Below are 14,835 nucleotides of genomic sequence, written 5' to 3'. Positions count from 1 at the left end.
AATTCTGATTTGATAATTCGGAATTAACGTATTCTCCTACGAGTTTATATGAAAATAATAATTCCAAATGAAGGTTTATATGAAACACGTCCTTACATAATTCCTCTTTAGAGTGGCGGGTTGGGAAGGGTTCTGATTGGACAGAGGGCGCACGTGACGTATGACGTATACCGGAAATAAACAAAGTTGGCTCCCTGCTTCTTGTCTTTTCAGTCGTAACTTGTAAAAACTACATAATAAGTTCCAGTTTCACTGTTATTTTTATTATAAATGTGAAGTAGCAGCTCAACACCAGCATACTGCTTCACTTTCTGCAGCAACTGAGAAGCAGAGGAAAGATAGACCACTGAACATGGGAGGCAAAACAACGTGCGTCATCGGGACAGGACAAGGTAACGAGCATGCTCAGAACGACCGGAATTAACTTAGAGCGGAATGAAGGTTTACATGACAGAGGAATTAAAGAGATCGGAATTAAAAATGCCAATAAAGCAGCCACTTACATTGGAATGAAGTTTAATTCTAAATAGAAATTAGCATCAGGAATTAAGTGTTTACATGGTCCTTTTTCATCAGTTTAAAGTGGAATTAACTTTTATTTGGAATTAAACAGGAATTAAAACTCCCATGTAAACACACGGAGTAAGTCATCTGAATCTGCTGAAAAACAGTTTATAGCTGGTAAATATTTAATTTCAGGGTTTTAATTTCTGGCCATTTCAGATTTTGACCATTCACTGATTGAACCAAACTGCATGAAATATATAGAGTTGCAATATTAATATCAATAATGAATAATACCTACTAAATAATTAATAATAATTCACATTATTTATAGAGATGTAATACAGCAAAATAACTACACTGACTTGCTCACTCACATATTTGTGTTATCTTGTATTCATGTTAAACACCTGCTTAATCTAATTCAGGGTGGGGTGGGGGCAACTTGAACACATCCCAGCTGCTATCAGGCACGAGGCAGAGTACACTCAGGGCCCCAGTCAATCAAACTGGCATGCATGTGTGCATGTATGTTTTGGACTGTGGGAAGAAGCTGCAGTACATGCAGATAAACACATGTGCACAAGGAGAACATGCAAACTCCCCATAAATGCCACAGCCCAGATTCAAAACAGGAACCTGCACACAACTACACGGTTGTGTCATTTTTCTTTACATTTAACCAAAAAAGTCCTCAAACATCAAAACCGTCATTGCAACTTTTAAGAGTCTCTCATAAATTCAAGTACTTAAGGCAACAACACCCACAAGAAAATCCTTAGGGACTGGTAAATAATATTTTAGGATCCACCCACCTTTCCCACAGGAACATTCTTAACATCCTCCACAAAGACCACCTCCCTGAGAGGCCACTGCTCTTCATTCACCTTCTCTTCTTCTTTTGGAGCCGGGGTAGAACGCCTCCGCTCTGCAAGCAGTGCAGAGGATGAACTTTTAATCATTTTACCACAGCATATTGAGGGGAGGGAACAGACTTTTTTTTTATTACATGACAGAAGTGTAAACAGCTGTGATGCACTGGCATGTTTCAACTCTTGCTTCCTGTTCCAACAGGGAGTTTCAAACCCCTTATTAGAGGTGTAAGAATATACAGCTAACCAAATGACAAAACCCAGAGTGTGGAATAAGAAGAATGAATTACAACACTAACAGCATGCCATATGGTTTACATGATAAGAAGCTGTAAAAGGCACGCATATATACACAGAATATACCATGAGCTGGCCACATGGCCTTCACAGGAAAGCAGCAGAGAAAAGTTGCTGATAACAGCCTGTGCACCATCTGCTTCAAAGTCAAAGGACTAATGAGAGCACAGAATGAGGAAGAAAATGGTTCTGTGCCCGGGAGATAGGAAACCGAAGACTTGAAAGCTGCTGAGAGCAAACAGTCAAGAGAGAGAATCAACATGATAGAAGTTACTTACTGTAGGGCAGCGAGGCACTGCTAGCAATGGAAGAGGTGTCGCTGCAGGTAGAAGCTGGGGAGGGAGGAGGACCCATCTCAGTCTTCACCAGCTCTGGCTTGCTTTCCATCCTACAAAAAAATGAAGGTAAATATGCTTTTACTGTTGGGTTTATGAGCTGAGCACCAGCAACTACCTTCAGCAACAAAGTCTGAACAAATGAATGAAAGCAAACGACTAAATAAAAATTCAACTGACTTGATTTCCTGGGTCTTAGTGGTCTTCTCCATGTTCTTGAGGCTCTCTGGAGAGCGCAGCTGGAACCTGCAGCTGTCGTTCATGTTCCAAACAGACTCCAACAGGACACCTACTTTGGGAATTCCGGCACTGACAGAAAAGGCCACTGCACCGGCATGGTAGAGGGGGTTATTCCTCAAGCACACCTAAACAATGAACACATATATATTTATCAGTAAAACACATTTATTTCACATGAAATACAAGACTTCCACTGAGCTTGTGTGAACTGGAAACAATGAAAACTCAATTTTTCCTGACCTGTGTTCCCACAGTGATGTTGGGTATTGAGGAGATGCCAGCACTGGACTTTGGCTTTTTGTTCTTGGCTCTTGCCTTCTCAAGCATCTTCTTCCTTTGACTAAAAGGCACAACACCCCTGCAGAAAGATGCACACGGTCAACAACTACTCACATTCACGCCACGTTTCATTTTGACATCATAACAATGACCAGTAATCATCTTTTACATTAAATATTTGGGGAGATTCACACAGCAGAGCTACTTCAATCCATAATGGAAGGTCACATTTTATAAATGTTTATAATGTGTACTTGATGGCAGGGAAACAGAAGTCATACACGTTTCAGTATGATGAAATGTGCAAAGAAATCTATTGTATTCTCACCACCAGTAGAGGCTATTCTCCAGCTGTGCACAAGTGTAGAGTGCACAGCAGTGCAGTGACACCATGCGTTCCCCCTGCAGTTCAGGGAAAGCCTGAGCACTGTGCTCCAGTTTAGAGGCCACTGTACTCAGTGTATCATCCACCCAGGTGGCCACCTGCACAACACATAAGAGCATTGGTTCACGAACAATTCATTAAATAAGATGTGCAATAACATCAAAATAGAGCTAATAAACAACTCAAGGCTGCACAAATGAACTTGGTAATGTCCTTATGCAAACACAAGCAACCTACCTTATTGGTCTCCGTGGCTACCGTGGCTCTGATGCTATTGGCAGACAGTAACGTGATCTTCTCACTGGTCAGGCCCAGGAAGGACACACGAGGGTGATGAATGGAAGGATTCTGATGCACAAAAGACAGCAAAGTATGAAGTCAGACGTTCCTTACATGTCATAAACTTAATAGCTTCAGTACAACAAATACATGGCATTTGTGGTCGTGTAGATGCTATATTTTACAGTTCCAAAGCATTTCAATTTTCCACCTGTGCATTCCTGTAGGGTTCAGGTTCACTCCACTTCCACTGATAAAGCTCTCCTTTGGAGCTTACAGCTACGAGCTCTGAGAACATGGCTCCAATGCTCACAAACTTCACGCCATCCTAACGAGGGATCAAAGACGTTATCAGTAAATTAAAGTAAACAAAAAAAAAAGTTAATGAATTGTATAAAAATCATGTAGCAAAATATTTAATCTCCACTTTCTATGTCGTCTTTGGGAACTTTGCGAGTTCTTGATGTTAGTCGGCTTACCTTGTCGGGCCACCACTGGAGCTCCTCTCCTAAAGAAACTGGGCTCTGCACTGGGAGGCTCTTCTTATCGAGGCTGGGCTCACCCTCGCGGCTGGTGGAACCTCGCTCCGTGTCAAACGAGGCTCCATCAAGCCACCGGCGCTCACGTAACCGCAACACAGACTCACGTTCACGTAACAGCTCTGAGTCACGCTCTAGGGGAAGAAGGAGAACTGGTATGCAATAAGGTCACACCAGTGGGATAGAAGTAAGCCACTCTCTGGGAAAGACCCGTCAACATAGTTTTAATAATGGATAGAAAGATTCTTCAGAATCACTATAATGCAAATCAATCAGTTGCAATACTGAAGATCGGGTGGGAGTCTAAGATGTCCTGTGTGTGAGTCACTTTGCACGCTCATATGTTAAAATGCCAGGTAGAAGAAGTGGATAGAGGTAAAGAAAGCATGCATATGGGCTCAGAGTAGCTTAGGTAGATTTGCAAATTTGACTGGTTTTCAGGGAACCTGTGCAAACAGGTGGGCCTGGCGGGCCTTTCTCAGAGAGCTCACAGTATGTACTACAAAACATGCAGCACACAACACCACACATTTGATAAATTCAGCTGAACAAATGAAGAAATTATTTTTAAAAATCTAATTAAAACATTTTATTCTGTTTTCTACACCTCAGTTTTAAGCAGTAGGCATTACACCCACAGCTGTATTTCCTCCAAAAGAAAAGAATAAAACTGAATCAATCAATAAATAAATGGGGGGAAGAATTAAGCGTATGTTAGGTGTACCAGTCATATCTCCAGCAGTTCTTTAAGTGTGTTTTAATTTTTTTTTTCTTATTTTCTTTTAAACCATCCCCACAACCGAAACCATCACCAGCACTGCCACCAAAGCCTCCAACACCATGCGCCCCCCCCCCCCCCCCTTATGAGTAAGAGGTGAGCTTTTAACTGACCTCTGGAGGATCCAAGCCGAGACAATGAAGAGCGTCTAAAGGAGGGGTAGCCGAAGTAGCTGATGTCCTCAGAGAACATGGCATCAGCGTCAATAATGACACTGGGATGGGCTGAGTGAATGTCTGCATCCAACAGGGACATTAAATCCTCTGCAGGGGCGAAGAGATTAGTTTTAAGATTAATTATAACAACATTTATATTCATTATAATGAATATGATTAAAACGTGGTTATTTTACACATTTTTTCTTTTTAAATGAACTTGCCTCCAGGGAGGTAGGACTCGCTGGCTGTGTCGTCTCCATCGTCTCCATCTTCATCATCTCGGCTCAGCAGATTGTTGACGGCCAGGTTGACGTCTAGGTTAGTCCTCTGGAGCTCCCTGATGATAACACTCCTCGATTTCCCCTGAAGGACGACCTGGGCCTGGCGGGCAGAACGAGGACATAAAAGCAGAGATTACATCTCAGAGATATTCATTTGAAATATTCCTTCACGTCTGGGTAAAAGGTCTATAAAGAACTAGGGGTACAAAGGCGGTGATTAGGGCACCTGTGTAATGAGTTCTTCAGGGATGACAGAAGCTGGTATGACCGGCTGAGGCTGGCTACCCAAAAGTCCAGACCCACGATCCCTTCCTGTCCGGATCACCCTGGTCTGGCGACGGGAATCGCGAGCCGCTGTTGATGACCTGCCTGACGTGCCTCCCCCTCCTCCTCCTCCACTGCTCCCTCCTCCTCCGCTGCTACCGCCTCCTGCTCCACCACCTCCCGCTCCTGCTCCACTTCCACCTCCTCCACTGCCTCCATTTACCCCAGAGCTCCAGCGACTCCTGTTACATACAACGTGAAGCTGTGGTCAGACACAACGGCCAAAGACACCAGCAGACTAAAACACACAGTGGGATTCAGCCTTTGTGACGGCAGGGAGAGGGTGGGGGGCTCCAAACTAAAACGGTTTTACATCAGCAGCACTTACAGGATGAAAATTTACTTCTTGACCTTCTCTTAATCTGATAAAATAGTATTACAGCGCAATAATCAGGTACAGTTGTAAAATTATTACATATATTTAGAAGGCGGATTAGATGTTGAGCAGTTCTGTTAGTTGTGCACAACAACAAAAAATACGGAGAGTCACAGCGTCAATGTTTTTAAAAGTATTTTATAAACAAAAAGACAGTCATATCGCTGCTAAAAAAAAAGGCTTTCTGATGCAAGAGGGGGGGCATGTATACCACTGAACCCTGCAGAGAACCCACTTTTGGGCATTTAAACTAAGCTTTCACAAGAACATTAGTCTCTGTCAGCCCTGCCAGAACTTACCCAAGGGTGTTGCCTGCCAGTCTGCCCAGTGTGTCAGAACCAGACAGGAACCAGGGCGGATCACTGGTCCTGCCTGGCCTGGAGCTCCTTCCTGTCCCTGAACCACTGCTCAACTTTGAACTGGAAACAAAAGATGGGAGATGAGTCACAAACCTACAATAGTCCCAAAGGACTGAAATAAAAATGTATATATATATATATATATATATAAATATATATGTGTATTCTTAAAAAGATATTGATAATTCCTGGGTTATGAAACTAAATTTACCCAGGTATTTGTTAGTATCCTCCTTGGTTCAGGAACAAATTTCCTTTATTACTAGTTAAACAGGAAGGCTATATGGAGACTAGCATGGCAACACCCTTGGGAATCAGAATTGGCTGCAACTCGTTCCTCCTCAAGACTTTCCTTTTTAAAAAGTTCTTGGGTTTTTGGGGCTGCAATTGCTTGCTCCTATTCTGGATTTTAGCCAAAGGCAGTTTGCTGCAATCATTTTCACTAATGTGGTTTAAGCAGAAAAGTAGTTTAAATTGTGTTTTGCTGTTGCAAGGAAATCATATTATGACAAATTGGAAATGTTTCATTTTGCAGACACAACACTGAATTTAATAAAAGGAAGAAAATCCACTTTGTACTTAAGAGAAAGAAACATACATCTTGAAACAAAGAGCAATGGAAAACAGAATCTGGTTCAGAAAGAGCCATTTTAAACCAGCAAAGAAGAAGAACCCGGACAGGTTTCCATTCATTAGTAAAGCAAACTTCTGAAGCACCACGAAAATGAAATGTGAATCAGACAAAGGCTGGATAAATTTCAATGAACTACCTCGTACAGTGTGGCCAGAAGGTGGCAATACACTGATAGTGGTAACAACACAATAGAAGAAGTTGTTCATACCTGTAGCTAAAGTTCCAGGACAAAGGGAGGGTAAAAAGGTAAAAGGATGCCCAATTCATCATAAACAAAGGTAAAATTGAGAACTCCACCTCAGGAATATCTATTATATTAAATCATATCCAAGAAGGCACTGGTGTGTAACATGAGTTTCCTGGCTGCTCAGAGCAGAAAGAGCTGGTGAGTCATGTCATTTTAATGCTTACCAGATCAGTCATGATTTGTAAAGTTATTTCCATTCCTCCTAACAGGAATCAAGTCTTGATTGTAACTTTTTTTTACTGTTTCCATTCAAATCTTCTAAATGTGCATCAAAACCCACAACGTAAACCAGTTACTTCTCAGAGTCAGACAGGAATATTGGACTTTGTTCAGAAAGCTGAAAACCCTGCCAGTGATGACTAGTAATTCTCTTTTTCCCAGAAAACCACAATATTGCTGACTGAAGGGCTGTAATAATTTGAAACCACCTCAGCCTGTAGCAGGAAACAAAGCATATCCACTGCAGAGAAATTTGGAGCTAACAAGCCTTTTACAGTCTGATTCATATGAATATTTTGTAGGAACTACATTGTTCAATGTTCAGCTGGCAGGACGTCAACAAGTATCAAAGACCTTCACCAAAAATACATGTTCCCTGCCAAAATTAAACAAAGCAGCCAGTGAAAGGTGCTTTTGTAGAAAGAAAAAAGGTAATGTGATCCAGTACAGAGTTGCAAATAAAGGCAACTGTTTTGTTTTGGTTTTTTTTAAATATAACAATCCAAGAGCCTTTTTGATTACAGGTTATTTGGTGTCAGAGAATTTATGTCTATATTTAAAAAAAAAACCAAATATGTCCCTCCATGGCATAATTATATTAAATAATCTCATCAAGCAAAACAATAAAAGACTCCAACAGTTCAAAGACAGTGCAACACAGCTGTATTATTTAAATGCATATTTTTTTACTCACTAAATCAAAGTCATGGTGGCAAATAGCCATCGATGTATTCTACAAGTGAAACCACTTTCAAACGTGTCATACACTGCAAAAAGGGCTCAAATGCCACACTGAATTTCAAGCAGAGCCAACGAAACATCAGTAAGCTTGAGCATGTTCAATATATTCAGAATTAGACATCTCCACTAGCAATCTGTTTTCCAATTGTCTGCCAAAGCTAAAACAGTTTCCGGGATAGCTCCCATCATAGTCTCTCACCCGTCGCTGCCATCCGGTTTGCTGAGCTCCAGGCGGTCAGGCTGAACAGCAAAGCTGATTCGGCACACGCGGCCATCCTTGAAGAAACGCATGCATGATTTTTAATGATTCACACTTAAAGAGGAAGCTTCGCAGTTGAATATCAAGTTGATCAAAGTAGTAACTTTTACTAACTTGCATCAAGTTAAATATCAAATTTAGAAACAATTTAATTCCCTCATACATTTGTCATGTTCTCTCTCACGCAATTAACAACTTGTACGGTTCACACTCACTTAACCAGTACAGAGGTCCCACAGACTGGTGATTTTAACTTATTACACAGTTAGACAACAATCATGTTCGACACTTGTATAATTGTAAAATGCTGATGTTCAAAGCTTAAATAATACATAAATACTTTAGTATTTACACTTAATTACTGTAAATGTGTTGGTACATCTTGAACAACATAAAGGACATTTACAAAGAATGAACATAGTGTACATTTGTAATGGATCTATGAGTGCTTGAAAGCAATGTTATCCAATAGCAGGGGCACAACAGATATAAACAAAATGCTCAAATTTTTTTTAATTTGTATTTTTTACAAATGATTATGTGTTTTAAAACATTACCTCGAGGAGAAATCCCGCATGGTTTGGACCAACAACACACTGTTTTAGGACAGCCTGCTCAAGCAGACTAAGATGTGGATGACTGCAGTAGGGGAGGGGGGACAAAAGCATATGTAAAATGTAAAAATAAACAGGGTACAACAACCTAATTTAGCACATCAGAAACACTAAAATTTTGACACTATCTCACCTGTTATAGCTGTATTTGTTGAGTTTCTCTGAGACTTCACGGAGCCTGAAAAGAGGAAAAAGAAATATTTTTGCCTTAACCAATGCGACTGGCCTAGAATAGACAATAGTTTGTTTTTATTTAAGTTATTGATGCAGCAAGTCCAACTATGTGGTTGAAATGCCTGTGCTGTTCGCTCTTGATTTGCATTTGTTTCTTGCACACAAAATAACCAAATGTTTGTAAGGACTTGAGCTTTTTTTTATGCTCAACATGTGACAAAAAAATTTATTCAGATTCGTCATGCATGCCTCTAAATAGTCTTTTTTTTAATGTGCACAGAAGTGACTTGCTTCTTAATGCAAAGAAACTGATTTCTTTTGTCATGTGAACAGAGTGAATCTTACTGACTTGTAAAAGGAGTGAGGACCAAGAAAGCTAGAATTACGGCCTGATTAAAAACCCTGGGATGCACCCCCAGCAAAATGTTTGCCAAGTGTCTTGTCAAAAAAAAAAAAAAAAGCCCTCAACTACTTACAAAGAACACCACACTTGGCTGTCATTTTCCATGGTTACTGAGCTGTGATGTGATTAAAAATGCTGAACAACACAATTTGCATCTTATTTCCAAATCCATGGATACACTACTCACAATTCTTTCAACTTAATTATGGATATTCTTGAATTTCAAACAGCACAAATATTGTACAAAGCAAAGAATAACTTATTACCATTTAGCATTCAAACACTGTTCTGGGAAAATGAAGAGGTTTATATTCTCAGAGGAAAATTTAACTTAGAAACATACAAGGTGAGAACAACATTGGGGGGGATTCTGTGTTTCGGTAAGAGGGGTAAAGTTATGGAATGGGTTAGAACAAGGGTTGAAGCAATGTCCAAATATAATACTATTTAAAAAACTGTATAAAAACATAATATTTGCCAGGTACATGGCTGCAGAACAGAGTTAATATTTAGCAAGGGTCACTGACAATGCTGTATATATTTTTGTTGTTTGTTTATTTGTCCCTTTCTTTATGTACAGATGTAAAGAACAGTGAAAAATGTGTAAATATTATTCATAAACACATACATGCACATGTATGTATGTGTAAATGAATACGCAGTAAACACTGATGGCTAAGGGGTGGGGTTTAATAAGGTTTTTTCTTTTACTTCTGCCCACTCCTTTTTGAGTATGTCTGGTTTTGTTGTATCTTTTTTTTTAACTTTTGTTTTTTTGTATGTTTTCTTTTCTTTTCTTGAACATATATCAAAATAAACTTTCCAAACCAAACCAAAACTAAACAAAAACATGGCAAATATTTAAAATATGACAAATATCCCCATCAGATCCAGCTAAGTACACAACCTGAGCAGAACTGTAATGTAATCATCACTCATCTTCTTGATAAACTGTGTTATAGGTGAGCAAGCAATCAAAACTCCTCTCTCAGCTGTATGTTGCAAAGCCATTCAGATTTTACCACAAGCAAATTACATGTAAACACACACACACTTCAGTGCATTTATCATTTTTTCCCCGGCAGGAAAAAAAACAGGAATAGCTGAACCTGTCCTCACAACACATTTAAAACCCCATGAACCAGACCAAACACTCCAGGAAAGTAAGAGGAAATTACCATCAAAGCATCCAGGTAAGCCATTCTGTAAACCGCCTCTTTGAAAAATAGCACTACTCTATCAGGCACTAGCTTTGATGAGCCATTTCAAGCAGCTTTAATAGAACACAGGAAAAACATGTTCAATGTGTTTTAAAAACTCTGACGGGTCAAACATAATACCACTGGCATGTGGTTGAGGAATACCAACCTGCAAGCCATGCATTTCTGAGCCAAACCAGACCAAACCATTCTTATTTAAGACAACAACTGCAAGTTCCTTGGTATCTGACACAGGAATGGGACTCTACGCAGTATACAGATAATGTAAAACACAATGGTTTATATTACTGATGATGGAAACGCCATGACCTCTTTAAGGAACTAATGGTCCAGTGGTGTTTTTAACACAATTCATCCTAACCAGTAAACTAGGTTCCCTGTGAGACAGACAAAGCTGGCCTGCCACAATTAAGGCAGTACACAGAAAAAGCTTTCAAATGCTCTGGGCTGCTTTCCATTTCTTAATCCAGAAATTTAAAAATAAATAAAACACAATGACTTACCAACCTTTCTGTCTGCAACTAGAACAGCCAATTAATCAGCTCAATCTCAATGGGTGTTCTAAATAAAATCACCATAAATCACATGTTCAGCCAAAATACAGGTCGCACACAATTAGTTTTGGATCTATTTCCCTAAATAACACAAATATATATATGTGTGTATGTATATAATTTTAGGGGTGAGAAAATCGAATAGCAAATCTGGTTCAAAACTTGCCTCATTTGAAAATTTGCTTCACAATTTAAAAATTGATTTTATGTAAAAAAAAAAAATAAAAAAAAAGATTTTTTTTTTTCAAACAAATAAAAATAATCCATTAAAAAAATTTTTAATCATTTTTTATTGTTTTTATTGATCTTTTTACTTGTCTTCTTGGGCGTTATAGCAGCAGAATCATGATCTGGTTACTGTGTTGTTTTTTCCTATTTGAAATCGAGAAAAATGATGAGCAAAAAAAAAAAAAGTTTTACATATTTATTTTGGTTTTTTAACGACAAAAATAAGTAATATTGGAGAATTGTGAGAATCGCAGTTTAAATCGAATTGGCACCCTAAAAAAATCATAATCGAGTTGGGACAAAAGTGTGTCACAGCCCTAATTTTATATATATATATATATATAGTATATTAAACAATATCATTAAGGATGTAGTATTTATTCAGTACCAACGACAATGTTGCTTAATTAAAAGTGTATATAAGAGGAAGCTGTATTTGAGTGGATGTGTTATATTATCATGTGATCACTCAATAATACAACACATATCATACACACTTTCTAAGCACTGGTTTGCCCCCCACCCCGTATGAAAGTCGATAACAAGATTAATGCTAATGCACTCTGCTTCACCGCATCTTTTAGATATGGATCTAATTGCGCAGTGTTAACGAAAACCACATTAGGTAATAATTCTAATGCTTAAAAGAAGTTGTCATTCCACTGAACTTTAGTGGCAAAATCCCCTGACACAAACACCCTCAAGTACAAATATTTGGCTTTGTCATGCGCGTAGTTGTGAATTGCCCTGCTAGCTAATGCTACCTAGCTAGCTTTCAGTTAGCTGACATTTACTACTTCATTGATCATAATAATCTACAAGACCTTTATTAAACATACAAAGACACACGTCGAATAGGAGTATGTGCAATTTATATCGGATAGCATGGGCATTTAAAGCGGTTTTTTTTTGTTACACGACCTATATTTGTCCAATCTTAGCCCCATCCCCCAACCCGCATTGTCTATCTCAACTTTGACTGTGAGCCAATCCAGAGAACCAAAGGAAACATCCTGCTAGCATTAGCGTTAACCTACTATAGCCAGCATTAGCCTACCATAGCTAGCATTAGCATACCATAGCTAGTTAACGGGTTAGCATGAAGCTAGTTAGCATGTAGCATGCCACCGACTGTTTAGGTAGCAGCCAGCTAACAAGGACTGTTTAAAATGCCGGGCCTTGTCTCAGCATTGCAACGGACATTTAAATAATTTAAACACAAATAAAAACGCATGACATTGTCACCGTCGTTAACAAATAAAACCCCGACTTCAATGCAGCACAAACAGTCCCTAAATAACGATGTGAATAGTTCGTTTCCAAGGGCCGCAGCAAAATACCTGTCATTGAGCTGATCCTCGGTCCCGGGCAACGGGTGGACAACGAAGTGTATAGATGTCATGGGGTCACTCCAAAATCACACAGAGATGCGTGAAAGATATGGAAACAGTTATTCCTTCGATTGTTGTATGTAAGTGGTTTCATAGGAATCGTTTAATGGCGAAAAAAACCCTAGAGTTTGAGTCCCATCCTCCTCACCCACATGCCGCCATCTTAACTCTAGCAAGCTTCTTGTGTGTTGATTAGTGCACATGCAAGCGCTCGTTCGCTTGGTTGGACCTCGCGCACAAACAGGAAATGTGTTGGATTGGAAAGGTCTGGCATCAAGAAGAAAGATAAGGCTCATAGAAATGCTACACTTTTACGTTTATAAAGATGTTTCAACCCAGTATGTTGACTGTGCCATGGGTTGTATGCATTTACTAATGGCTGTGGTATTTTTTAAATGGGTCAAATGTTGTACATTATAAAGCAAATCAAACTTTATTTGTATAGTCTTTTTCGTGCTTAAAAACAATACAAAGTGCTGAACATAATAAAACAATTTACATCAAAATAGATACAACGCACACATGCACATCGATAATCCCCTTACACCCACCCAGAACCACCCTCACCCATGACCCAAGAAGACGAATGGCCAGGTACATGTGTACCATATAAGGAAAAAATATTCTCAGGGTGCATCTACACAAAGGGCTACCCCAACCCACGACCACCCAGGCCATCACCATCAGGACCGGATTAAAAGTGTAGAGGCCCCTGGGCCCGGAGTCTTCCCTTCCCCACCGCAACATTGTGAGAATTGTGAATGATACACTGTGAAATTACATTTTTAACATCTCTCAGCCAATGGTACCAATAGCAACACACTAGATACTGTGGTGAAACTATCTGGCTTTTATGTACATTTTGTTTCATGTCCAAACTGCTGGTGTATGCCCTATGTGGGCCCCAAGTGGACGTGGGCCCCTGATCCTGTGCCCATAATGCCCATTGGATAATCCGGCCGTGATCACCATGGGCCAGCCGGGTCCAGGCAGACAGGACCCATGCCACAACTGTAAGGCTGCAGCGCTGGACCCCGACCACCCAGACAGGGACAGTCCCCACAACAACACTAATGCAGTCAGAGCAGGGACAGCCCTCAGTGAAGAGGACCCCAGTGAGGCCAAAGACAATGTTGAATTGTTGTTTTCTGGCTTCTTTTGGCTCCCAATGCCCAAGAAAGTAACTGTTACATCACACCATCTCACTTCTAATAAACTTTATATTATAGTATTCCTGCAAAGAGAATGCAATATTTAGCAAATCTCTTAAAGCAATAGTTTACATAAGTATCCCGAATAGAAAAGATATCAAGTAATTACGATGAGACATTTCATAGTTTCATTAGAGATTAGCTCCTTTGAATTTAATGGTTGCAGTGCATGTAGAAAGGAAGGCTTGGAGATCAAATATTGTCTCATTTTTGTTTGATGCATGATTAAAGCTGCTCAACAGCAGCGCAAAAGTCCTGGAATTTCTTCTTTTTTTTTATGTTTCTTTATTTGTTTTTCATGATGCTCAAAATGTTTTCATTTGGTAAAAGGTGTCAGCTCTATGTAAGCTCCCAGACTCTATTCTAGAGCCAAGTTAATGTAATGTGTGTGGAATATAGCTGAAATATGAAAGCTGTTCCTTGTAAAAGGTATGGTCTGGATGAGTAAATACATTGTAATAAAGCTTGTACATACCTTTCAACACTGATGGTGCTTTTGAAAAGGTGAAAGTGTCTTGATTAATAGAATATTCTAATCCTGATGATTGATCTTGAAGTTACCTTTTCCATTGAAACTTATACCTTACCACCATACCACCAGAGATGTAGACTTTTGAAATGGAACAGATAACAATTCAGATGATCAGTTTTCTTTAGTACAGAGACCATGGCATTAATAATTTTCCCAAAAGAATTCTGAATTTTTATTTGTATAACTCCACAGCAGTTCTCTACTTTGCTTCAGTACAATTTAAATGAACTTTAACCCAGAGAAGACCAATTTTTGTGGCTCATGTTCATCCATGGCTTTTTCATCGCCCAACTAGGGCAGACAAATATTTCAAGGCCCATGCAATAATTTGCATGACAGAAGAGAGTCCAAAGATCATCAGGATCCTATACGGATTTTCATGTGTATCCCACTGCAGGATGA

The 14,835-nt window shown here is 39.5% G+C and overlaps 1 protein-coding gene across 14 annotated transcripts in view; it reads right to left on the bottom strand.

Moving 5' to 3' along the window:
* Nucleotides 1-12,845, bottom strand: part of ubr5 (ubiquitin protein ligase E3 component n-recognin 5) — a 34,295-nt gene extending 21,450 nt beyond the window's left edge. For 12 of the 14 annotated variants that reach the window (XM_079240666.1, XM_079240672.1, XM_079240674.1 and 9 more), the window contains exons 1-16: nt 12,640-12,845; nt 8,854-8,898; nt 8,664-8,745; nt 8,047-8,123; nt 5,947-6,066; nt 5,174-5,453; nt 4,888-5,047; nt 4,622-4,771; nt 3,671-3,882; nt 3,403-3,519; nt 3,150-3,260; nt 2,856-3,010; nt 2,489-2,606; nt 2,189-2,373; nt 1,952-2,061; nt 1,320-1,432 (exon numbers count right to left, since the gene is read on the bottom strand). In XM_079240666.1, coding sequence (XP_079096792.1) covers nt 1,320-1,432; nt 1,952-2,061; nt 2,189-2,373; nt 2,489-2,606; nt 2,856-3,010; nt 3,150-3,260; nt 3,403-3,519; nt 3,671-3,882; nt 4,622-4,771; nt 4,888-5,047; nt 5,174-5,453; nt 5,947-6,066; nt 8,047-8,123; nt 8,664-8,745; nt 8,854-8,898; nt 12,640-12,701 — 2,097 coding nt within the window. In that variant the 5' untranslated portion in view covers nt 12,702-12,845. The remainder of the gene's footprint in view (nt 1-1,319; nt 1,433-1,951; nt 2,062-2,188; nt 2,374-2,488; nt 2,607-2,855; nt 3,011-3,149; nt 3,261-3,402; nt 3,520-3,670; nt 3,883-4,621; nt 4,772-4,887; nt 5,048-5,173; nt 5,454-5,946; nt 6,067-8,046; nt 8,124-8,663; nt 8,746-8,853; nt 8,899-12,639) is intronic. The other 2 variants (XM_079240673.1, XM_079240667.1) reach the window with 2 other exon arrangements.
* Between the last annotated feature and the right edge of the window lie 1,990 nt (nt 12,846-14,835).

The sequence above is a fragment of the Telmatherina bonti genome, assembly GCF_933228915.1.
Source record: "Telmatherina bonti genome assembly, chromosome: 5".
NCBI lineage: Eukaryota > Metazoa > Chordata > Actinopteri > Atheriniformes > Telmatherinidae > Telmatherina > Telmatherina bonti.
Note: the sequence above shows the minus strand (reverse complement) of the source record. Positions and strands in the feature narration are given on the sequence as shown.